The sequence below is a fragment of the Melospiza melodia genome, chromosome 13, assembly GCF_035770615.1.
Source record: "Melospiza melodia melodia isolate bMelMel2 chromosome 13, bMelMel2.pri, whole genome shotgun sequence".
In the NCBI taxonomy this organism is placed as follows: Eukaryota; Metazoa; Chordata; class Aves; order Passeriformes; family Passerellidae; genus Melospiza; species Melospiza melodia.
In genome coordinates, this window is record NC_086206.1 from 18,375,650 (window position 1) to 18,402,003 (window position 26,354).

The 26,354-nt window shown below is 44.0% G+C and overlaps 1 protein-coding gene across 1 annotated transcript in view; it reads left to right on the forward strand.

The window, feature by feature from the left end:
• Positions 1-25,443, forward strand: part of CMIP (c-Maf inducing protein) — a 130,688-nt gene extending 105,245 nt beyond the window's left edge. Inside the window, exons 10-21 of the mRNA XM_063168079.1 lie at positions 461-814; positions 8,174-8,239; positions 9,312-9,338; positions 9,788-9,836; positions 11,193-11,300; positions 13,774-13,890; positions 15,310-15,450; positions 16,346-16,393; positions 17,123-17,269; positions 19,469-19,574; positions 20,595-20,665; positions 23,463-25,443. Of these exons, the coding sequence (XP_063024149.1) occupies positions 461-814; positions 8,174-8,239; positions 9,312-9,338; positions 9,788-9,836; positions 11,193-11,300; positions 13,774-13,890; positions 15,310-15,450; positions 16,346-16,393; positions 17,123-17,269; positions 19,469-19,574; positions 20,595-20,665; positions 23,463-23,516 (1,288 nt within the window). The 3' untranslated portion in view covers positions 23,517-25,443. The remainder of the gene's footprint in view (positions 1-460; positions 815-8,173; positions 8,240-9,311; positions 9,339-9,787; positions 9,837-11,192; positions 11,301-13,773; positions 13,891-15,309; positions 15,451-16,345; positions 16,394-17,122; positions 17,270-19,468; positions 19,575-20,594; positions 20,666-23,462) is intronic.
• The last annotated feature ends 911 nt before the right edge of the window (positions 25,444-26,354 follow it).

Below are 26,354 nucleotides of genomic sequence, written 5' to 3' on the forward strand. Positions count from 1 at the left end.
CTGCTAGGTTTCCTGTTTGTTTATGCCTATCTGACTTTCCTCATGGTAGAGCACGGACAGAGGCTGCTCAGTGTCCAACACAAATTCCAGACACGAGGGCTGCAGACAAATGTCTGGGCATGTACTGTAGCCAGATACATACTTGGGCATGGATTCTGTTACAGCTTTGCACAACTTGGACAGGAAAGTTCACCTTTAGACTAAACTGGTCTGTCAATTGGAGTAATGAAAAGCTCAAGTCTTTGTCAAACAGGGGCTGCAGAACAGTCTTATTGGAGCCTTTTAATGTTTTTAATTGATTTCAGTAATCCGATTGCACAGAGGAAAGCCATCCGCTGGGCTGGGGTGAAATGTAGTGGGAAATTGCAAAAAATTGTGGCTTCTCAGTGTTGCACTCTCTCTCCTGCTCCCTGCTGGTATGTCTGCCTACTGAAATGATTTGTTTCTTTCTGAAATCCAGTCGGGACAACTCGCCAAGCCTGAAGGAAATTCGGAACGGCTGCCAGCAGCAGTGCGACCGAAAGCCCAACCTCCCCCTCCGCCTTCTCCACACGAGCCCTGACCTGGTCTCTCAGGAGGCCACCCTGACTGAATCCCGCCTCAAACCAGTCATTGTCACCTCCAACGAGATCCATGTGGAGGTGGAGCGCAACAACACGGCCAACCAGAAGATGACGGCCGGCGTTGGCAACGACAGCGAGCCCAACCTCATCGACTGCCTGATGGTCAGCCCCACCTGCAGCACCATCAGCATCGAGCTGAGCCCCCAGGCTGACAGGATCCTGGGCTGCTACGTGGAGATCCTCAAGATGCTGTGAGTGACCGTTCTGAGCAGCTTTTACATCAGTGTCATCCTAACAGTGCTGAGGGGGGGGCTTTTCCCACAGGCCTGTTGTCTTCAACATCTGTGGTGAGCCAGCACGTGGTTGTAAATCTTAACTCCAGCTCTGGAGAGTCCAGCCTTTGAAAGAGGCATCTGGCACTGCCAAGATGTTCTAAAAATAGCAGTAGGAAGATGAAAATGGAAAGCTTATTTGTACATTGAGCCTCAGGCATTTTACAGAAGACGGGATGTTGGTGCCAGTGGTTTCTGTTTTTGTTCTTGCCCACCAAAAATAAATAAAGAAAACCCATTTGTCTCCTCCAGGGCTCTTGGGATTGCCTGAGACAGAACTAGAAAAGGCAGGTCTGTGGTAGGTTCAGTGCTTGTGCAGTGATAGGCAGCACCACTGCCCTGATGTTAGCAGGAGTTGGATATTGTCATTGTTTTTCACTTAGATATTCTCCCTTCTTGTGCTTGTAGAAGTTTTATGACTTACTCAGATTTGCTTGTATTAGAGTGGAGTCTCTGTCCTGTTGCTTTGGTACAGTGGACCTGTATTAGGCCCCAGGTGTTCAAATAGTCTTTCCACCACAAAATGGTGGCAAGGTGGTTCCTGGCAGGCAGATCTCCTGAATATCTTAAACAGGAATACAAAGGAAAATGTTCTTCAGGAAAAGCTTGGTTTTCTCTGGATGAATGAATGAAAAGGAATAACAGAAATAGTGGGCTGCAGAATAGGAGCTTGTAGTAGAAGTGCAGTAAAACAACTTTGTGGACTTTGACAATTAGCTCTGATACTGAGTTGCAGTATGTTTTGTGGCAAACTGTTAAACTTCTACATTAATTATTTTTAAACAGTGTAAGGCCTAATGAAGTCATAGTTGAACTTTCTAGAATCCAAGACATGGGTGAAATCTGGACTCTGCTGTAAGCCATTAGCATATGCCTACACTGCGCACAAATGCACATCTAGGGATGTACATTTGTTTGGTACATTCCCAAGGAATAAAATGAAGTCAAACTGCTGTGGTGGATGATTTTGTGAAGGTTTTTGTCCCACATTTTCATTATTTTTCAAAATACACGGTACAAATTTGCAGCATCACTCTTCCACTCACTACACAGCTGACTTGCAATTGCTTAAGCACTCATTCAAAACTGAGGACAGGACAGGTGAATACCAGATACTGTTCCCATTAGATTCTTGAGCAGGAAGTTGCTGTGAAGGCTAATTTTGTATATTTTTTTTCCCCCGTGGCCTAGGTTCTTCTGCCTTTAAAAATGATTGCATTAAAAAAAGCACAGCATCTGGGTTTGCTTCATCTGGGGGCTTTTGAGTATGCACTCACCCAGGTGCTCCATCAAACACGTCGTGTATTTATTCCTGTCCCCTTGACTCTCCCTGTTTTCCATAAACACTGAGCACTCTCCCAGTCCTGATGCTGGTTTGGATGCTGACTCACTAAGCATTGACGGTTTTGGTTTCATCATGCAGCTGACACAGACTTATAAACAAATTCACAAATGGGCATGTTCTTCCTCACAGTCTCTCCACTTTTAAACATTTGATGTGCCAGCTCCCAATTCCCATTGAATTTGCTATTCAAAGAATTAATTTCATTCTGTATCTTAAAATAATCTATTTTTGGGGTGCATTTCCTGTCTTTTTAAAAATCAAGTTGTTCAACAGCAGCAGTGAAAATGGGAATGTGTTACTGTTAGAGGTGTTGTAGGTGTGGGGCAGCTTTGGGCCCTTTTTCTGCTTGTACAGCAGGGATCTGAAAGGTGAGAATTCCAGAGGATGTGCACAGTGAGGGACCAGTGAAAACACAAAACTGGTGCAGCTCTCCTCGGAGTGCCCTGCCAGAGCCCACACCCTGCTTGGGAAATCACAGCCTGTGGGAATACAGGGCAGCTCCTAAGGCAGAGCTCTGGCTGCAGCTCCCCTCATTGGAGTTCCCTTCCATTCCTGTTCATCCCCTGATTTTTTGGGTGCCTGGAAGCAGTAATCCAGAATCTGCTTGCTCCTCGTTCTGCCACTGGCTCACTGCGAGGTCTCAGATAAGTCACTTTTAGGTGCCTCATTTTCCTTATTTGTAAAATACAGGTAAAGATTTTCAATATTGTTTTTTTTAAATGCTGAAACCAGTGATGGAAAAGCATTTTAAAAGGACTTGTAGTTATTACCCAAAATAGAAGATAATGCTGTTGTGATGCTGATTACTTTCATGCTCTGACTGTTCCTGAACAAAGGGTTTCTGTTGCATGAAATACTATTACTGTACTTTGAAAATCTGAGAATATGAAGAAAGAGAGTTGAAGAACATGCCAGTAGGAAGAAAACATTAATTATAAAACAACTGCTATCCAGGAGCTGAGCTCTCAGCGGGCTTTCAGTAAAATAATGTTCTTATTAGTAACAATGGTAAGCCAAACATAAATAAGTTGCTTAGCATTGAGTTTGATTGTTCTTTTAGGTGTCTGACTCAGTATCATCATCAAAACAGGAGAGTCACCAGCAATGATATCTTTTTTACATAATTAACTTAGGGCAGCAGGGAGTAATTTATTTAAGCAAATTTTAATTATTGGAAGTCTAGCAAATAAGAATTCTCAACAGTAGCTTCAACAGAGGACATTTGATTGTTCACTTGACTCTTACACAGTGCTTGCTTTTTGGGGGAAGCCCTCACTTCTAATATTGATGAAGATGTGATTTAACAATCACTGTAATGCTTCACTTTTTGCACAGAAAGCTAAAAGGGCAGTTTAGAAAGTTTGTCTGTGGGGCTCTTACAGCACCTAGAACATCTTTGACCTTTTTTCTGATGTAGTTGAGTAACAAAACACAACTCTTGCGTACTAAAGGAAAATAGAAAATCGTGATTTTGAAGATGCTGGCAGATGACCCAAAGTCTGGGCAGATTTTAAAGGAGACACAGTCTCTAGGGTAACATAGTGTTTTGGTCCTGCACTCAAAAGTGGATCAAACTTCTGTGTCAATATTCTGTAACTCCTTCTGGACTCTGATAGTGTTACTGACACCAGACGGTGCCTCCTGAGTGCTACAAGTCTTGAACTGGTGTGTAGAAAATGCACTAAATTAACTGAAAATTATCTGTTCATCATATTAAATTAGAGGCTTTGAGAATGGCTCAGCATTGCCCAGCTCCTATTTGCATGTTAATGTTTTCATGCATTTGGGAATGTCTTGTACAGCCAGTCTTGTGCTTGGACAACCATGGTTAAACAAAGTTGCAGTAGAAGGGGCTGTGTGTCCTCTCCTTGGGCTGGAGAACTTCAAAGTTTTCTTTCACCTGGAGGATCCCACTGGTTCCAGGGGATGGGACACATTTAAACTGTCTGCAGTGAAATCTAGGTCAATTGGTTGTGGGAACAGACCCCTCTTGGGGAGGCTCTGTTGGTGTTGTATCATAAACTGTTACCCTTTGTCTGTGTTATTTTTTGTTTCCATGGCTGCCTCCAGTGGCAAGGGTCCGTCCAGATGTCCAGACACTTGTACCCCTCTCTGGGGCCAGTGTCACAACCTGTTTTGGGCAACCTTGTGTTGCTGTTTCCTGGTGCTTCCGTGCCAACTGTGAGCAGTGCAGCCCATTTCTGTTCTTAGCAGTCAGGGCAGAACCTTTCTAGGGTCTTTCAATGGTGCTGAATTTTCTTCTTTAGAAAAAGCCAAGCAAGCCCATCTCATAAGAAGGCTGAGCATGAAAAGGCACCTCTTTTGCAGATAGCAGGTTTGTGCCTTGTATTGACAAGGGGTGTGATGAGGCTTTTTCTCAGCCTGTCCTGACACCCTGAGCTAAACTTGATGTCATGCAATTCAGGGAATTGAACCTAAAATCAGGGGAAGAAGGGATCATGTCTGGGGTATGGTCATATTATCTGATAAACAGAGGTCACCTTGTCAATCTGCTCAGTCTGGAGAACAAGCTGCTTCCAAGTAGTTGCTCTTGTCACCTCACTACCCCCAAACCCCAAGGACTTGTGGCTTGCAGTGTCTCAGAGATGAGAGCCACAGCTTTCCAAACACGAGCACCCACTGGAGCTTCCCCTGGCTGCTCTGCATTCCCCAATAGGTCAGTGGCATGCTCTGAATATCCCAAGTGGATTATCCTGTGTCATGTTTATCGAGGTTGCCCCGGGCTGCTCGTGTGTTTTGGATTGTTTGTGCCGCACATGACGCGCGGGCAGGTTTTCATTTTGGTGAAAGGTGATCCCGGGGAAGGAAAATGTATTATGTTGGCAGGCCAGGAGCGATGATGGCCCAGAGGCAAAGTCACTGCAGTGGGGGATTATTTCATTAATGTGGTTGTTCTGTGCCCTGGGCAGTGCCCTGGGACAGGGTCAGGGTGAGGGAGGCTGTGTGCAGTGGCAGGTGATGGCTCTGCTCTGTCACCTGGGCGCCCCCAGGTTGGGCTGCAGCCTGGCTGCTCACCTAGAACTGCAAATCCTGCAAAAATCACAGCCAGGGAGCCATTCTCCCCCTTTTATCAGGCCAGTCCTGGGAATTGAGCTGTGTGATGAGTGTTGAGCCCAGCAGCCTTGGAAGAGCTGGGTAGGGAGTTTGTCCCAGGCTGTCCCAGGATCTCCCTCCTTCTCCTGGCCCAGCCTCTTTGTCTGGCTCGTTGCAGTGGTTGTTCACTGCAGCCAGAACTAATCCATCTCCCTTTCTTTCCCTGCTTCAAACACTTGTCTTGTGTTAGAGCTTTGAATGGATTGAAAAAAAAGAAAAAGGAAAAAAAAAGAAAAAGCAACTGTCTGAAATGAAAGAAGAGTGCAGATGAGATGAGCACAGACAGAAGGAAAATGTTTTTGAAAAGGGAATAGGTGGGAGGAGGAGAAACACTGTAGGCTTTTAATAAGTAGTTTAGTTTTATTCTTGTGCTGTGTTTGTTTCATGTTTCCTAGCTCACATTGAAGGGATTACAGGCTGTGCAGATTTTATGTTCAGGTCCCACTCATGCGACCAAATTTTATATATTTCAATAGGAGATTATTTCCTTCCTTCCTTTCTTTCTTCCTCCTCCTCCTGGGGAAGCAGACTGATTTCTTTTCTCTGCCCTGTCACAGACCTGCCCTGCTCCCCAGCTTTGAGAAAAGCCAGTGACACTGTCCCATTCTGTCTGCAGTTTCATTCCAAAACAATTTTTTTCTTACTCTTACTCCTTTGAAGCTCAGCCATGAAAAATTGATTTGTTCATATTATTAGTAATCACAGCTCTCCGGATTGCTCAAGAAGCAGCTTCAGTGGTGTAACACTTAGCCTGAGATGTCACAGGAGCTAAGCCTCAGAGTGGCTCTCAGCTGTTAACTTTCTGTTAGAAAAGATTTGTAGGTGCTGTATCTCATGTGATGTGAAGCACCTTTAACACCTCTGGATTTTCTAACTCAGCTTTTTGACTTCTGAGTCTCCCTTGCTCAAAAAAAAAAATCTACTTTTAGCACTGTTTGTATCTACCAATAAAAATGTGTTGTTTTTAGAATAAAATCAGCTAGGAGTTTCTAAAGGGTGTGCATATTTAAATAACACAAAATGTCTGAACTGCGTTCTCACACCTGACAAACATGGTGAGACCTGTGGCACTTCTCAGGGCTGCAGCTATAGAAAGGTGACATCAGCTGTCTCCTACTGAGACCTGGTGTTTTAACAAGAGACTTTGAGCTGAACCTGAACACAGGCCAGAATTCTGTGTCACCAACCCATTCAATGTGTCTGTGGGTCAGAAACAAAGAATAATCTCATAGATGGCTTTAATTAATCAAAGCTTTGTTGAAAGAACCCAGAAAGCTCATCCTGGAGATGCTGTGTCAGAGGTTTCCTTGCATTATTTCAGTTTATGTGACAAGCCCCATCCTCAGGTGTGTCATGATATTCACTTTACACTGACTAAATGGAAAAACAACCCCTGTAATGAAGTTCTGCTTCGTGTCTTGCTGTTGTTCTGAGACATTAAACAGAGTTGATCATCTTCCTTATTTGTTCAGTGGCTAAGCAGGTGAGGGACTTTTTGTCTCTGGAAAGAACCTGATGAATAGGGGTCACAAAGGGCTCTTGCTGCCACTGACTCACACTCACTTCAGGTTTGTGAGACACCCCTTGTCTCAGAGCTGGCCCTACTTTAGACCTGAGAACAGAATTTTTCATGTAGGAGAAAATTAGGTTCAGTGGCTTCCAGCACAACTGACATGGGCACGAGGTTTCTTTTTTGGATTACTGTAACTTCACATGTGCTCTTCTGGCTTTTAATGCACTAAACCTCTTTCAGTGGTCCTCATGGGTTGGTTGCTTGCATGACATAGCACACATTTTTGTAACCTGAACTCACACTGCTCTTGAGCAAATGATAACTGCTTCCCTGGTTGGTTTTTACATCATTATTCTCCATTCAGGTAAAGCTTCTCTGCATGTTGCTTCTTAAGAGTACCCTGCTCGTGCATTTAAATTTTCTTTTTTTTGTGAACACATCTTTGTGGATTGTCCAGCATCATGTGTGGTATTAATTTATGGACATTTCTGGTTTTTGTGGTTCAAAAGATGGATGAGACTTTTGGAAATACATCCATCTTCAATTTCTCTGGGCCAGAAGTTTCCCTTTGCAAAACTGCATTCTTTTGGAACAGTTCCTGTGCATATGTTGTCTGTCTGTAATGCTATCAGTAGATACTGTCCATTTGAGAACATTACACCTTGTTCCTTCCCAAAGACACACCACACTTTTGTGCCAAGTTTCCAGTAAGTTGCAGCCAATACTCTGGTTTTTAACACTGAAATCCAAAAGGTAGCAGCACTAAGAGGAGGTGGCAGGCTCTTCTAGGTTGTTTCTACAGATATCCCCAGGTGTTTCAGCCCTTGTGAGATTCACTTCTGTGTGTACTCATTGTTACCCATGGCACTGGGAGCCAGGGTCTGGGCTTTGTGTCAGAAATGGATTTGGGGCTTTCTTGGGCTTATGTCTTATAGCAAAGAAAATTTCCAGTTAAATGTAGAGGAGAGCTTTAAATAGCAGTGGCCTGGTAATTGCTCTACCAACTTAGATGAAAGTATTACTTAGTGATTAAATGTCAACAGGTTTCATAAACAGCAAATGTCTTTAAGTTGACATAAAGAAGGCCTCTCTGGAGGTCACTGTAAATACCAGATTTATTGTGCTTCAATGGAGAATGTGCTGGAAATGGAAAGGGAAATGTCACTGTAGATTTTGAGAGTGCTTCAGTAAACCAGAAAGGTTGTTGGTGCCCACAGTAAAAAGCTTTTAACTCCTTGAACTAGCTGTTGGCAAACCATACTTAAAACCTGGTGACGTTAACATTAACAAAATGTTCATTTTGCAGGTCAGACTATGATGACTGGAGACCAGCCCTGGCCAGCTTGCTTCAGCCTATCCCATTTCCCAAGGAGTGAGTTGGCACTGCTTTAGTATTTACTGCCTTGTTCTTGTTACTGCTTTTTTATGGTGAAATATACGTCAAGTGAAAAGGGGTGGCAGCAGGAGCTTTGTGCCTCTAGCATTGATTTAGAAACTGAAGCTGATTTTGGCTGATGCTGAGGGATGTGAAGACCTCCCCACGTTCAGCTTCCTTCCCCATTTCTCTCAGATGATCCTGAACAGAAATCTGGTTAACTAGAGCCAGGCAGACAGGAAGGGAGGAAAGCTGGTGAGGAGGAGAGCAGAGTGAGAGATTCAGTGGGGGAGGAAGCTTCGCTGGCGTCACAGACTCCTGTCATTTGGATTTTGCATTCAATGAAGGAGCTGCCCTATGGATCAGCCCAGCTCCCCTGGTAACCTGTTAATGAGCAGTGGTGTTTATAAAAAGTGCAGACCTCCATGGACAAAAATTACAACCTGTAATTGTACAATTTGCTGGCTTATTACATCCCCTGATGACCTGATGTCTTGAATCACAGAGGTCTAATCCTCCATGCCAGGTTACCTGGGCTACAGTGAGAGCTTGGAGATGGGTAACAGAGACATCATTACCTAAGTCTAACCTGAGTCTTGGGGGACCTGTAAACCATACCATGATCCAAGGCACTTCACAAAATGGCCATTAATTGCTTTACTGATGTATGATGCTAATTAGCTGTGACCATAGCCTAATTGCCTTGCAATTAAGGAATACACCTGGCTGTTGGACAGAGGCAAAACCCTGTAATTATATAATGGTACTGTAAGTCTTTTACTTTCTTCTGACCCAAAGCTCCCACTGATATTACTCAGAGCCTTGTCTAAGACAGACTCAAGAAAAACTACAAGTTTTGTTCCAAGTAATTTCCCCCTCTAGGTTAATGAAAGAGGCTTTATCTGATGTTTTGAAACTTTTTTTTTTGTCTTATTTGCTGCAGTTGCTTAGCAAGTCCTTTTATTATCTGGAAAGAACTGAAAAGTGCTTGTTTGGGTTTTTTGGGCTCTTTTTTTACCCCCCTTCTCCTTTCTCTCAGATGCTCATACTCTTCTGTTTTCCATTTCAGGGCTCTCGCACATGAGAAATTCACAAAGTAAGTTTCTGGGGCTCCTTTGTTTTATTGAATAAATTCTTGTATTAGTCAATAATAGCAGTGATGCATTATTCAGTATTGTGTCTGTAATGGCTTTTATCTGTGAAGGGCTGTAGGCATGTTCTGTTAGCAATAAAAAGTTCTCTTTGTAATTTATTGTGCTAGCAGGAGCCCAAGGACTAAAGCCACTGGGTGCTGATAGAATTTACAAAGGAGTTTGTCAATGCACATATCAGAAACATTTTCTAGGCTATTGTGAACAGACACTGTCCTTGGTAATAACTTTTAGGCATCATGTTTCCTTTCTGTGGAAGGAGTTCAACTTGTTTCTCTCTAAATTGCATTAATATATATAATTTTAGGTGTTGTTCAAGAGAAATGTGATACTTGTGTAAATACTGCAACCAGCAACTGCTTATTCTTGTCCTTCTCATTCTTATTTTTTTCAGGGAGCTGAAATATGTGATTCAGAGATTTGCAGAGGACCCGAGGCAAGAAGTGAGTTTGTTGGCAGTTTACACAGAGCATTAGCTGGAGGGATTGGAACTGCACTTGTTCAGATCTCTCCTTAAGTAGCTTGTTCCAAAACACAGTGTGGTTTTACTCTGCCTAGGTCTCTAAGCAGTAGTGGCCTCTCGGGGTGGTTTATGTGTAAGGTTTATGTGTTGTCACCTCCTTGTCTGGCCTCAGTTGATGTCCTTGTTCTAAACTGCAACCAGAAAGATTTTTCTGTGGGGTCACTCAGAGCTTTTCATCTTCTGTACAAAAGAAGAGATTTTGTGTAGCTGTGTTTCAGCTCTGTTGTGTGCAAATGCCTGTAATTCTCATGAATTGGCAGCAGGAAGGGGGTGGGAGTGTTGCTGCAGCCTCGTGGTGCCTCAGAGCTGCACTCAGAGCCTGCTCAGCATCATCAGCTTTGGCTGAGTCACAGGGAACCTCTCATCCACGGTGACTCTTGCTTTTGGCATGAAGGCAGGAAAGCTCCCTCAAACTGTGGGTGAAGCTGTATCATCACTGCCCAGGACTCCTCATTCCCATGGGTTTTGCTCTTGTGAGCAGTAGTTACCCTTGCCAGAAGAGACCTAGAATGGCACCAGGATTTCATCTGTCTCCAGAGTTCTGTGCCCTAAGGAAAGAATTTACCTCACCCCCCCCACACACCTCTCAAAAATTGAAATGGAACATCTGTTTCTTCAAGTGAGGGGGGGAAAAAAGAAAAGGAAAAAATAAAGCCTAATTATGACTTCTCTATTAAATTGTGGGACTAAATATAGTAATCTCTACAGTGGGCCAAATTTAGACTAATGGTTGCTCACTGGTGCCAGTTTTCCAGTGCAGCTTCCGTGCTCTGTATCCCTGTTGAGTTTTCCCTGTGGATTTCCTTCACTCTGACTCTGGTTGAATTTTATTAGAGCAGGAGTAATAAGAATTGTTAATTATTGGAATGAGCAAGGCATCAGCCATTTGGTATGCAGATCACATCAGATGTATAGACACACATGCTGGGAGGACAGGGGGGAAATGACAGAAGCTGAGAAATTTGTGGGGTTTTTCTGTTTGGATTTTTGGTGGTGGCTTTTTTTCCAAGTGAAAGGAACTGTTCTAGATTAGAGCCATTTTGTGTTTGATTTGTGTAAAGGGCCATGCAATAAGGGATGGTGCAGCTTCCCTCTTGGTTATACTGAAAAAATGGATTCTGAGAGGGGAAACTGGCCTGCAGCTCTGCAGATTGGAATATTAACCACGGGATTTCCAGCAGTCCCTGGTTCTGCAGTTCCCTTTGGCCCAGTGTGGGAGATGCTGGTGGTTATTGGCAGGAGCTGTAACCTTCCCAATGTGTTCCCTTCTTGGCAGGTGCACTCGTGTTTGCTGAGTGTGAGGGCTGGCAAGGACGGCTGGTTCCAGCTCTACAGCCCTGGGGGAGTGGCCTGTGATGATGATGGAGAGCTCTTTGCCAGTATGGTAGGTGTCTGCAGCAATGGGACTTTACAAACTTTGCAATAAGTAACTAGTGCCTAGTCAGCAGTAATAGGATTTACTTGTTTTTGTCAAAAAATAAATTATCAAAATCACTATTTTGTTAACCATGAGTGTTCATCAGAAAATCCAGATCTTTCTGCCCCCAAATCCATTGACCTCCCTTGCAGTCACAGCTTGGTTATTAGCACTTTACTGTTCTCTTTTTGGACGTTGGCATGTTTTCTCACTGGTAGTGTAATACACAAACCAAATTTGCGCATATGTATGTATTTCTGTACTTACAAATATCTGTCTTTGTATAAAAAAACTCTCACAGAGAACATGGAAAAGTGGGAGACAGACTGTTCTGTACATCCACACCTATAGTTTACATTTGTAGGCTACCCTGGAATTTAAAACCAACAGTTACATTGGTTTAATCAAGGGATGGATGGATAGATCTAAAAAGGTGTTACCAGTGTCTCTGCATTGTTGTGAAGAGGTGTAATTAGAAACCAGCATTCCATTTCCAGCAGTTATTTCTTTTGTAACTCTGAGAAGGGCTAGACAGAAAATAACAGGTTTTAATCAGTGATGTGATTTAAGCACATCACTGTCTTCCTGTGCAGCCTGGGTCAAGCCACTCTCTCTATGAATTCTCCATATACCAAGTAAGATGGAAATTATATTACTGCCTTTCCCTGGTGAGGGGGAAAACATTTGTTGAAGTTGGCTTTGTGAAGTGACTTTCTGCACTTTGTGCATCTCCCACATGCTGAACATTCTGGGACTTACAGAACATCAGTGTCTGTCTATACCCTGAAATTCAGATGGATCAGTTACCTCTGAAACTGATAATGGAAGAAGAGTGTTTACAAAAGGTTTCACCCCTCTTCACTGTTCATCTGTCTTTTATCTTTGAAAAGCGAATTTCTTCAGAACTGTATCATTTCTCCTGAGAGCCATTCAGGATATTTATGAGCATCAGGAGATGGCGTGCATGAGAAAGCACAATGCTAACACACATTAATATGCAGCACTCTGTGCCCTTTGCAAGGATGTTGATAAATACTTAAAGAGCTGCTAACGACTAACCATAAAGCTGGAAAAACACCCTGTTCTGAGATGTGCCTAATGTTACTTTACTGTCAGTGTCAGTATTTTCCATTTCTCAAGAAAACCTCTAAAAAAACTTAATGAAAACTACATGAAATGAAATCTCTTTTGGCTTGGAGGTTCACATTTTTAAAGGCCACCTGAGCTGATGGGTGCTTAAGGAAAAAAAGATTTTCTGTTTTTCTAAAGAGGTTGTTGATAATGAAGCCATGATTCACATAGAATTGACCTCATCATGGCATGGTTGTGATATTTTAGCAGTATTGAACATAGTGCAGGCAATGCCATGAGCCAGGGGTGCCACAGAATGCATTTACAAGGTTATTGTAGGGTAGTGCTGATGTTGAGTCCACATAATGGAGCTCTTCCTGCCTAGGCTGTTGGAAAATGCAAATTCTCACATAGTGCTTTTCAGCAAATGGTGAATCGGCCATCTGGGTTATGAAATAAGACTTTCTTCTATGAGCCCAGCATTTAATCTCTAAGGGATTTTCATTGGAAATAATATGACCAACTTATTTTCTGAGAAGAGACATATTTGATTTGTACGAGTGGCTTTGCATTTCTGCCGTAGGCATTGCTATGTGATATCACATGGTGCTTTCTGGAGCTTTCAGAGAGCCTGCACAACAGTTTGTCAGCTCAAGGACTCAAAGGAGTGCCACTCAGGGCATTTTGTCAGCAGTTCTTTCCTTTCAGGGAAAACTGAGCAAAAGAGAAAGCAGGATAAGAGCATGAAAACCCATGAAGTCATCTCTGACTTAGTGCTCAGGACTGCTGGATTTTCTTAAAGCCGCCCTTCCTTCCTTCCTTCCTTCCTTCCTTCCTTCCCCAGTCAGGTCCTGTGTGTTCATCCTGAACAGGTGATTTTGTCTGTCAGCAGCCCTTTTCCAGGGCCAGCAGGTTGCCAGCAGCAGTGCCTTTTACCTAGACACCCATCCCGCAGAGCCCCTGCTCCCCAGCTGGCATTTCCAGAGACCCCCAAGCGCAAACAGATGTGAGAGCAAAACCCCCGGTGCCTCCCCCGGGGCTGGGGTCATTGGGTTACTGGGAATGGGGCAGTTTCACAGCTGCTCTGATGGTTCCTGGGGAGCCTCTGTCAGGCTGTCAGCTGGGCTCCTTTATGGGGTAAAACTTCCCATTCCCTCAGATCTCACTGGGTATCACCTTCTTCAAAAAGTCACTTCCATTCAGCAGCAAAGCTGTTGAGACACTGCAACCCTAACTATAAGGAGAGCCTTCATTCCTTTAGGTTTATTGCAAATAAGTAACACTTTTTGACTGTTCAACAATATTCCTTCCAGAGGTATATGTGTTTCTTAGGCCTACACCCCTAATTTTACCTCTGTTTCTTGCATAGGTTCATATTTTAATGGGATCCTGCTATAAAACAAAGAAATTCCTGCTTTCACTGGCTGAAAACAAACTGGGACCTTGCATGCTGCTGGCTTTGAGGGGTAACCAGACGATGGTAGAGGTAAGCTCTAAAAATGTGTTGTCATGAGCAGTGTTCAGGTTCCCAGTGCCTTTCCCTGCTCTAGCAGGGGTCAGGTTTGTGTTGTGTCAAACACCAGTGGCTGGTTGTTGTTCTCTGAATTAAGGGGAACAGAATATTGTTGTTCTGTAGATTTGAGTGTGAATTAAATGAAAGGTGGGTGCATGAATTTTTGGAGAAAGAGGTTTTTTGCTGTAATGCAGCTGCAGAGGTTAGGATGGGAAATAAATGGCCATGGTGCAGTAGGCTGTGGTGAGAGATCACAATTCACAACCACGAGGATTTTCCATGATGAAATGCCTGATTCTTGTCTTGCCACCTGCAAAATGAGCAGTGCACAGGAAGTGCCTTTATAAAACCTTATTTGCTTGCATTAATACACTTTTTTTTATGCTTATGATTTGTTATTTTTGTTGTGCTAATAGTTTATATATATATTTCTGGGCTTCATAAGAGGAGTTTCTTGATAAATGTCATTATCAGCAGAAGGAGAGTGGATAAATAGATGGAGAGAGTTAGTTTTTCATTGACTTAGATTTTTGCATGTTAATTTAATCCAGTAAATAAAGGAGCGTGCTGCATGCATTTGAATATAATGTTGCTGGATTTATTTTTTCTTCATTAAAAATAATTGAAATTGTGGAGGGAATAAAAGCTTTGCATTTTAATTGCAATGGCATGATACATAGCTGAAAAGGAAAAGCAGTGTGGGGAGACAGCTTGTGTCCTAAATCTTGTGACCCACTGGACTCATCCCTTGGGATCTGCCTTTCTCCTGGCTTCCCCAGGGTGAGCTGGGGGTGTTCCCAGTGAGGTGGGGATGTCCTGGCCACAGCAGAGAGCTCCCAGCAGCTTCTCTTGGTGCCCTTCACCTATCCTGCCTCGTGGGCTGGGTGCACCTCACACGTGTTCTGCTTGCACAGAAACCCCAGCATTAGGGATGGAAAATCCCTGGTGTGCAGTGTCCCAGCTCTGCCAATGCCCAGCCCAGCCTCTGGACCTGGGAAATGCTGGATGGATTGTACCTGTTCTGGGGAGGGCTGTGGCATGGAGCCATCTCCCAGCTCTGAGGCAAATAATTGCATGTCTCAGAAGGAATGAGCACTAATGGGGAGCAGGATAGACAGGCTGGCTTTTGGAGATTACACTTCATTCTTTACAAATAAAAAATTAATTTTGTGTGTTGGAAGTGGCATAAATATTGCTATGATATCCTCTACTCTACCCTCCTTATTGCATGCTCTAAAAACTTAGCCAGGAATTTAAACTGCCATGCCCAGTGTAATTAGGATATTTGAAAGAAATGGAATGAAAGCCCTGCACTGACCACTCTCCTTTTGTTCTGCTGCTAGATGCTGGAATACAACATCATTGACCATTCTCCTTTTGTTCTGTTGTTAGATTTTGTGTTTGATGCTGGAATACAACATCATTGACAATAATGACACCCAGCTCCAGATCATCTCCACCCTGGAAAGCACAGACGTGGGAAAGAGAATGTATGAACAGCTGTGTGAGAGGCAGAGGGAGTTAAAGGAGCTGGTATGTCACCCTGCACACATTGCCATAGCACACTGGGCTCTGTGCTCTCCACAAATGGAGGTACAAAAGAAAGACAAGCAGGGTGTGAAATTCCCAGTTAACAACAGGATGGGAGCAGTCCTCAGAGGGTTTCACTCTGAATATATATACTGTGTGATATTTACTGATGTGACTAATCCCATACTATGTTTATGAATGATATCCAATAACCTGCTTAGGATCCCTGTGAAGGAATAAAGGTGAAACCCTGCCGTCTCAAGATCTTACAAGTCAGCTTGTCAAATTCTGCCACCTTTTGACATATGAGTAGCAAATGGTTCTGGTGCTGGCCAGCATTTCTGAATGCTCTGGCATTCACAGCATTTCACTGAGATGGTCTTTAGGTCTAGTTCTCAGAGCTAGAGCCCACAGAAAAAGATTCTTCCTGATTTTAAAGAGAGGCCCTACAGATTTAAAATGGGCCTGCTCGCATGAGCACTTTTTCACCTAGGCAAACATACCCACAAACTTCCTCTTCCCTCTTGCACATTTACATTTGTCTTTAACCCCTTCTTGCAGCGTGAAAAGTAGATGCTTTTTTTTGAAGTCAAGCAAATTATTTTATCAGCTGGGCTATCTTAACCCCTTTGCTCACTTTACCCTGCATTTTAAAGCTGTTTCCTTTTAAGTGAAGTTAGCCAAATGCTGGCAGGCTGAAGCAGACAAAGGGCATGAAGACCCACTTAGCTGTGTCCCCAGGGATACAAGAGGCTCACTCAGGGCAGGGGAAGCAGGGATGAGGTGGAAGGGCTGGCAGGAGGCTTTGAAATGGGAGCAGTGAGGAGCTTGCTGTACTTTAGTGAGTCTGAAATGCAGAGTGGCAGCTTGTTTGACCAAAATATCTTCTCTTTTACAGCAAAGAAAAGGTGGCCCCACAAGGTTAACACTGCCATCCAAGTCCACAGTAAGTTAATCATGTCAATAGAAAAACACCTTTGTCTTTCCATATTTAAACACTTGATTTATGTTTGCCATGTGGCACAGTGGTTTTGGGCAGTTAGTGGGGAGCCATTGCACTTGCTCTGTCAACACAACTGGAGTTTACACAACTAGGGCACATTTCTGCTCTTGGGTCTGTGCAGCAGTTTCCAGCCCCCAGCAGCAGCCTGTCACATTTATAGTGCTGCTCAGATTTGGAGTGGCAGCTCTGGGGACAGAGCTTTGCATTACAAAGGCAAACTTCACAATGTCCAGTTCTGGATTTTAGTCATGGAAGTCTCAAAGAGACCCAGCACTATTGTATTTAAGCTTGGTGCAAACCCAGACTAACTTCACTGAGGCCAGGTAATGGTTCTGAGCACAGGTGGGACCTGGACCTCATGGATAAATCTTCATGATGTTTAAAGACCCATCTTCAGCATTTGCTCTGACACTGAGGCCTCTGTGTCTCACAAGGATACACAAGCAAAGGACATTTTTGTCCTGATGTTTGGACAGATTTTTCCCAGGGTGTGTGAAGCAACACTGCCACAAGAGCCCAGCTGCTTGCCAAACAAACAGAAACTGCTCTGTGTGGTTCTCTGTTACTGTAAACAAGTGGAGCAGTTGTGCAACTCGCTCTGGTTACCAGTATCGGTGACACTTCCAGGCTGGGCACCCACAACCTCCCTCACCAATCCCTGTCCTCCTTCAGGATGCAGACCTGGCCCGCCTGCTGAGCTCGGGCTCTTTTGGGAACCTGGAAAACCTCAGCCTGGCCTTCACCAATGTGACAAGTGCTTGTGCTGAGCACCTCATCAAACTGCCTTCGCTCAAGCAGCTGAACCTGTGGTCAACTCAGGTGAGTGCTCTGCAGCTGAGGCTCAGGGCAGGAACCAGTGCTGACTAATTCTGAAATTCCACACTACGTCAGCACAAGAAGAGTGTGTGTAGAGGCTTGCTTAGATGACTTTGTCCTCCTGCTATTTTTACAGGGCCTTCCTGTGGTTTAGCTCATCTTGGCAGCTGATTTTTTTTTTCTCTTCACCCCTTTTTTTTCTCAGATTTTTAATTTTTGTTTTATTTTTAGTTATAAATTGTTGCTGCTGTCTTGGGTTGAATGTTCCATTTTGGCATAGTTGCTGCTGTGTGCTGAGTAGAACCTGTGCTGCTGTTCATCTGGGAAATGCTTCTGCTTTCACCCAGTTAGGGTAAAAAAATGATGCTGCAGCTCGCATGGTCAAGCAAAGCACAGTCTGCAGTTTAGGCAGTGAATTGCTTGAAAGCTGATCAACCCAACAGCAACAAAAAGAAACTCAGATAATGAATAAATAGAAGGAAATTATAATGAGAATGTGATTATTTTCTAAGCAAAAAAACCCCAAGTTAACTGAACAAATTACTCAGCTGTTGACTGAAGGAACTTCTAAAATTAAATTTTTTCTTCTATGTTTCCCTGCTGGTTTTGCTCTCTGAGGTTCTCCACTGAATAGGTTTTCCCCATTTTCTGTTAGCACCTATTTATAGTGCTGACTGAAAATGCAATTATTGTCAGTGCAACCACAGAAAGCAGCATTTTTTTACCGAAATGTCATGTGAATATTTTGTTTTGTTTTCTTAACTACTTTGTATCCCAGAAATATCCCTTTTCTTTTTTTATGGGGAATATGAAGTAGAAACTGATTGCTTGCTTGTTTTAACTGTTTATATGTCCTCCAGATTTGTCTTAACAATGTAACTTTTGCATCGGAGAAACTTAGATGCTTTTTGTTCAAAATGAGTTTGATTTTACTGAACAAAGAGCCTGCTTTTTGTGAAGGGTTTTTTTTTTTATTAAAAAGGAAAAGAAAAGGGTTTAGATTCCATTTTATTTTGCGATATCCTGGTTTCCATTAATCTAGAATTTAGAAACAGCAGAAACCAAGTGGGTCAATAGAACAATTACCAATCAATAGTGCATTGTTCTTGAGACCAAAATAGCTAATTAATACCACTTGCACTGTGCTTTTTTTGTGTGATGTGGTTGGGAACTGGCTGAGGCTGCCATAACCATCGTGTATAGCCTGGGTGGGAGCCCACTCGTACAAAGTCCAGGCTTCAAAGGCACCAGTCTAATTAAGAGATGGCCTGTGGTTAAGTGCACACAAGTCACTGCATTTCTCTGTTCCCTGCCTGCGAGACAGAGATCACAGAATCACATAATGAGAATAATGAGGTTGGAAGAGACCTCTAAGATCATCAAGCCCAACCTATGCCCTAACACCTCACCTAGACTATAGCACCAAGTGCCATGTCCAGGCTTTTTTTAAACACATCCAGAGATGGTGATTCTGCCACTTCCCTGGGAGGAGCATTCCAGTACTTTATTATTCTTTTGGTGAAAAATTTCTTCCTAATATCCAACCTATACCTTCCCTGACATAGCTTGAGACCGTTCTCTGGTTCTGTCAGAGACTGACCCCACCTGTCTGCAACCTCCCTTCAGGAAGGTACAGAGAGCAATAAGGTCACCTTTAAGCCTCCTCTACTCCAGGCTAAACAGCCCCAGCTCCTTCAAACGTTCCTCACAGGGCTTGTGTTCCAAACCCCTCACCAGCCTTGTTGTAAATAAAACCCTTTGCTTTCTCTGCTGTCATTGGTGATGGCGGTGAGCGTTGGAGGGCTTGGTCCAACCCAATATCCACAGCCCTGTTTGCACTGAGGTTCTTGCAGAGGGGTGGGTGGCCCAGCTTGTGCCTGACCCAGCTGTGTTTGTACCCCTGTTCATGTCTGACCCAGCTGTGCTTGTACCCCAGTTCATGTCTGACCCAGCTGTGTTTGTGCCCCAGTTCATGTCTGACCCAGCTGTGTTTGTACCCCTGTTCATGTCTGACCCAGCTCTGTTTGTGCCCCCATTCATGTCTGACCCAGCTGTGCTTGTGCCTCAGTTCATGTCTGACCCAGCTGTGTTTGTACCCCAGTTCATGTCTGACCCAGCTGTGTTTGTGCCCCCGTTCATGTCTGACCCAGCTGTGCTTGTGCCTCAGTTCATGTCTGACCCAGCTCTGTTTGTGCCCCACAGTTCGGCGACGCGGGGCTGCGGCTCCTGTCCGAGCACCTCACCATGCTGCAAGTGCTCAACCTGTGTGAGACCCCCGTGACGGACGCTGGGCTGCTGGCACTGAGCTGTGAGTGACAAACGGGGGCTCCGTGGGACACTTGGGTGGCTTCTGAGGAGTTCATGTGTGTTCGGGCAGGGGCTGGATCTCTCAGTGCTTCTGCAGGGGTTTAGGACAGGCTGTGGCTGTGTTTTGGCTGTCCAGCTGTGGGATGGTGACCTGAGCCTGATGGCACTGGGTGGCCTCGTGTGGGCTTTGTCCTCCTGAGCCATACTCCAGATCTTGCCTCTGGCTTCACTGATGGCTCCTGTCCCCATCTCACGTGGTCACCTGTTGCCCAGGGACTTCCCAGATTTCCTCCTGTGGGTACCCCTCTGGGTGGGACCTGCCTTTGTGCTGCAGGAGGTGAAGATTGCAAAGCCACCTGGCAGCTTCTCTGTGCAGCAGGTTCCCTACTCCTCCTGGCATTTTTTGTTCCTTACTCTGCCTGTTCTTGGTTTAAACAAGGCAAGGCAGAGCGAGGCATGCAGGATTCCCTGAGCACTGGGAGGAGCTCAGTGTGCTGGAGTGAAACTCCCTCCTGCTCCCAGCAGTGCATTACAAACCTCTCTGCTGGGTTTGCAGGGCTGCTTTAATAGGCTTGATCCTACGCAGACGTGCCAGACAGGCCAGTAGTTATGGCTCATCTTAGGAAACTATTCTGCTAAGTACTGGAGCCTAAAATGGGAATGGGGGGAGGAGAGGGAGGACTGCCAGATCAGCATGGCCCCTGTGAGCCCATGCAGAGCAGTGAGAACGGGCACTATTCAGAATAATGTGCAGGAAACCGATTATGAGAAGTTGACTGAACTCCTTTGAAGTCAGCAGTCTTAAGCATATGCTTAATGGCCCTTCCTAAATAGGGACTTTTTCCTGGATGAGGGCCCAAACAGCTGTTTATCCATTTGTATTTCTATATTTTATGCTATTCAGCTTTTTCCTGGGAGTGCTGCACATAGTCATGTCTTGTTTATGCTTTGGCCTACTGCAAGCATGATATTTTAAGAAAATGCAGCATGATCATAAATATATGTGTGTTTTCTGTTTCAGCCATGAAGAGCCTGTGTAGTTTAAATATGAACAGCACCAAACTTTCAGCGGATACCTATGAAGATCTCAAGGTATTTGTGAATTGCATCCTCTAAAGATGAGAAGCGTCTGTAGCAAGAGATGTAGGGAGAAATGACCCTGTGGAGTGGGTAGCATGAAAGTTATCTGAAGAGGGTGAAGTGGGTTATTTTGTGGATATAATGATTGAAAGCAGCATTGTGAGGTTGCTGGACCCAGGAAACATTTAATATACTGAATGGAGAAGTATGAGATAGAATCAGCAGCTCAATCTTTTCACCTGTGCTATCAACAGTAAAGGCTTTATCAGTAAAAGTTTCATAAATTGATTGTTTCTGATGAGGATACAGAGACAGGTACAATCTAGTGCACACCATATCCTGTACTATTAACAGGACCAAACTAACTTGGGTGAACAGTATTGTCCAGCTTTGATTTGGAAAGCCAAGTGAGAACTGAAAGCATCAAGGAAGATGCAAATTTATCTTGACACCTCTAGGACTGGAAATGGGCTCTGAGCAGAAATGTCTGCACAGATGCCCAGTTCTGAAATTTGGCATGTAATGTCTGGTTTTGCTGTGAGTTTATAACCACTTAGGGAAAATGGTGTAAAGAACCAGGATGGCAGCCCCAGGTGGTTACAGAGCTTGCCTGAGATGTGTTGGCTTTCATGACTTCACGTGGACTTTGCTTTCATTCTGATGGTGTGTGAGCTGCATCTCCCAAAATCTGACCTTAGAGACCCAAGGACTCAAGATGAAACTTGACATTTGCTTGTCTTAGATGTTGAAACAGATTGGGCCACGTTTACTTAAAAGGTCACAACCTTGGGTTGAGTTTGGAACTTGAAGCAAGTCCTGTAACTGCTCTGCTTTCAAAATTCACTGCAAACATCTATCTTTGGTTCTGGCTGTGGAGCCAGGGCTCCCCCAGGGACTCAGCTGCAATGCTGCTTGCATGGAGTTTTCAAGATCAAATTTTAAAAACTTGTGTCACAATTGTATATGCAAAGAAGTCCTTGGAATTAACAGCTGGCTTGCAGATGGGTTCACACAATGGAGCTTGTATCAGGCCTCAGGCATTTACAAACAATCAAGGTCAATGCTGTATTTGGCCCAGGGCTCTGAAATTGCATCCATGAAAGGCTCCCCTGGTCCCACCCCTGCTTCTGAGCCCCCTTGCCACTCACTTCTTACTGAAACTCACGTTTTCCTAACTCTGCTCTGGTATAGCTTTAATAGTCCTTAGCAGCCACAAAAGAAAGTGACTTGACAGGGCAAACAGTAAAACTGCCTGTGAGCAAAGTCCTGATCATTGCAGAGAATTCAGAAAGCTGACAAAACAGGCAGGCATCACTTTTTCCCCTTTCACCTCTTTCATTGAAATTTATCTTGGTGGCCATTATTTTAGGGCTCTGTGTGTGTTCAAAGGTTGTAGTTTCTCTCCCTGGGGCACATGGTTGTAGGTTTGTTAAGAGCAGCTCAGACTTCAAAGAACCTATTTTTGATACAGATCTTTCCTTCTTCTCACATTGGTCTGCCAGAGCATTTGGGGCACAAGCCAGTGATGACATTTCCTCTCAGCTCCATCCCCCAGCCCACTAAACACGCTTGCACACACACAGACACCCACATATGTACCAGGCAGGCTGAACCAGACAATAAATAAACACCCACTACTGAAGTCATTATTGCCTAACTGAAAAATTATTTGCTGGCAGTGTCTGTAGGATTATGAATAGCTCTTATCAAAATACGCGCGCACATAAATCAAGGAGTGAGGTAATAATGACTCCTAGAAACTTCCAAGTCCTCAATTATGCCCTGGCCTAATTAAATGTGTTTATTTGTTTTGAGAGAATTAGCCATGCAGTTATGGTCAGGGAGCATGGAAAGGGGATCGATGAGTAGGAACAAACAGCTGATCCCTGTGTGCCTTGTGTGGGGTGATCCAGGCATGATACGGCCAAAAGCAGTGGAGTTGTGGAAGGGAGACCACAAAGACACCAAAAGTTGCTAATGTTCCATGAGTTGTGTTAGTACATGGAGGGTAAAATCAGCAATGTGGAGGCTGAAGGAGGAACGTGTCTCTCCTTGATGCAGATGGAGTGCGCTGCCTTCATGGCGAAAGTTGGACAGACATGTTTTGCTAATCATTTGCATAAAAAAATGAAGATGGGGGTTTGATCTGGACCTGGTGGCTGGTGAATGGGTTTTAGATCAGGTGGGACTTAATTCCATGTGTCTGTAAGGGCTGGGCATCCTGTTCCTTTGCCACACCCACATCCAGCTCACTGCTGAGCTCAGCACTGGGCCCAGGGTGTCACGCCTCTTCCTGCAGTTGGTGGTTGACAGATCAACCCTCCCAGTTTGCTGGGAGGTGCTTTGTCCTTTAGCCCTCCTCCAGATTTGGATATGACCTCTGAATTGAGTAAGTCCAGGGGTTGTTTCCACACAGGAGCTCCCAGGCCAGGGAGCTGTGTCTGCCCTTTACCTCTCCTGGGCTGCCTGTCATCCTCACCACCAGTGGGGCTCTGTGCTTTCCTAGCCAAGAGGAGGAGGTGCTTTCATCCTCTTTTGGGAGCCCACATTCAAAATACAAGTACAGTATTCAGAGCTGCACAGGTCCCAGGACACAAGGTTTTTCACAATCATCACCAACAACAGTGAGGCAAGGTGCTCTCCTTCCCCAGGAAGTTCTTTCACCCCTCCCTTCTCTATTCCTCCTCCAGATTTGGATACCACTGCTCTGTTGGATAAGCACAGGGAATGATCCCACACAAGAGATTTGACAGGACTTTTTACCTGAGCCCTGAACCCATTGTTAATTCTGACCTTTCCTTCCTCACAGGCTAAACTCCCCAACCTAAAGGAGGTGGACGTCCGCTACACCGAAGCCTGGTGAACTCTCCCTGCCTCCCACTCTTCTCTTTTGCTTCTTGTGAGAAGGAAAAGATTTTTAAAACAGACAGATTAAAACAAACCTGAAAATAACTTTTGGCCAATTCCTGTAGAGCAGTGAGTCTGGGGACTTGGTGGCAGGAGTTGTGGTTGTGGGGTAGCAGAGTGGAGTTGTGTGTGTTGGGAGGATGGGGCAAGCCTGGACCCCATTGGATTCTTTCAGCTTTGTGATTTCAGAATCAACATAATTTAAATTGAAAAGGAAGGAAACAAACAAACAAAAAAAGGACTTTGTAGCAGCAAGAGGATTATAAAGAGGAAAAAAACACCTTTGTGGATTTTATTTGCCTTTGTGTTTTATGCCGTGTGGAGAAAAAAAAATATATTCCTTTGTCCTTACTTACCTGGGTTTCCTTGGCTGGCACCCAGCCAGCCAGAACTCCTGTTTCACCAGTTTTGCTCCAGAAAATCAAACTTCAAAAATCTCAAGAGAAGAAAACCAAAACCAATATGATTTTCACCTCCCCTCATGTCCTTGCAGTTGTTATGCAAAGTAATTTTGTTGTACATAAGATTTACATAATGCACCTATTTAAGAAAATGGTTCACAAATAACAGGTCTGGGACCTGTCTTTTATTTATGAATTGTTAATTCTTTTACCCTTTTTTTGCGTATAGTACTGTATAAACTAGTTTGCTGTCTTGTTGTTATTATTATTTTTTTTAAGGAAATGTCCTCCTTGAAGAATTGCCTTTTAGTAATGCAAACTGTATTATACTCCCTCTTTGTCAACATTCATCGCGTTGTCTTTTTGATTTCAAAATGCCTCAAATGTTATCAAATAGGAAGGAAAATCTTTATCAAGGGGGGTGTGGTTGTTGGGGAAGGGAATGCAGGGATTAATAAAAGTCACAATTCCTTCCAAAGTCTGAAAATTTTCTTTAGTCTTTTAAGCCATGCCAGGTTTAAACATGGGAGATGGGGACAAGGTGTTTCTTTTGCCAATGGGGTGTTTGCAAACTGCAGATTTTACAAGTTGCCTCCGTTGGTCTCTGTTTACGTCCGATATTTCAAAATGAGGAAAAAAAGCTCTCCTTCCACTTTGTGCATCAGCTTTTTCTGGTTTGTTTTTTTTTTTTTTTTCCCCTCCCCTCATTCCCTCCCCTGTCCTGTGCCCCCTCCCTGCCCTGTTCTGTGCACGCATTGTTCTGCATGTTCCTCTGGGGAGACTGAGGAAATCGCGGTGTTGCTGATCCGATAGCTCTGACCTGTCTGTAAATGTGACTGCTACATTTTTCAAATTCCACAGTTGCTTAGAAGATGATTTTTTAAAAATTGTGGTTTCTTTTATAACTATGCTGTTGACTTTTTTTTTTCATAATGAGCCTTCATTGTACAGAGCTGCTTATTTTAAAAAAATCAAATGAAAACAAAACAAAAAAGTTTTTTCCTCTGTTTAACACTTTTATTTTATTCTTCAGCACCTCAAGGTTTCACATACAGCCAATGTAATTTTTTATATAAATATATATATATATATATTTAATCTTATTCAGTGGAAAGCCAAGCTTTTTTGTTCAGGTTTTTTTGTTGTTTTCTTTTTTTTAAGTTTGTTGCTATGTAGACAACCCCATTCCAAATGATGTTGTTTTCCTCTTTTTTTTTCTTTTTTTTTAAATAATGAAACAGAAATTGAGTCTTAACTCATGTAGTGTGTCAGGTTTTTTCCCCCCCTTCAAATCCCACACTGTATGAAGATGCAGTCTGGGAAGGAAGAAGAAGAAGAAAAAAAAAAAGAAGAAAAAATATGCCGACATTTTCCTTAGCACTGTTGCTTTTACCAATGGTTTACTACTACTGTTCTGTAGCTGTGTACAAAGAGATGTGAAATAATTTCAGGCAAAAATAAACTGTAAGTGAATATCTTTTAGCTGCGTGCTTTGTGTTTTCTTTGAAGGAGCCTTTGGCTGGCCGGTGATGTGGGGATGCTCTGGGAGAGGTGCAGGCTCCAGAGCAGGGGACCAGCAGGCAGCCAGGGTGTTTGCCACCCCTCCCCAGGCTCGAGGAACCACCATGGAGAAGGAGGAGAACTGCTGAGCTCTGTATGTCCTGTTTTGCATCCCTCCCCAGGCCTGTTTTGTGCACTGTCCCCAGTCCTTGGAAGGCTTAAGGGGTCCTTGCAGGTGGCCATCAAAAGAGCTGCATTGGTGAGGGGGTTTCTTGCACTGTCGCCTGATGTAGGCAATGAGGGAAGCACTGGGGCATCTCCAGGCTCGAGAGGGGTTTTTGTACATTAAGGTGTATTTTAGGGTTGCCTCTAAAAGCAGGGATGTGCTGCGTTTGTGTTCTCCTGCTGTCCTGGATGAAGCCCTGCAGGGTGTGGGCTGGATGCCAGCAGGAGACCCAGCTGGAGCTCCACATCTCTGCCTCCATGGTCTGCACAGCTCCTGAGCTTCAGCTTTCAAACAAATGAGCCCCACTTGAAACCAATTCCTGCAGGTGTTCTGAGAGCTGCCTTTATCACCTGTGTTACCTGGCTCCTGTACTCTCACTTTTATCTGTATTTCTGTCCTGTTCCACAGAAGAGACTTCAGGACATGGAGAAACACAAGCGTTTGTACCATGCTTCCAGCCAAGCTAAGAAGTGCTCACAGGATGGCGCTTGATAAAGAGAATAACTTGCCTTATTTTTTTTTTCTTTCACTGAAATCAGGCAGCTGTAGCTCAGTCTGTTGGACTTTTTGGGTGTTTCCCCATGAGGAGGCACCACTGCATATGGGCTGTCCTACCCTGGCAACAGCAATGACTTCACAAAACCTTTCTGGACCCAGAAGAGCCAGA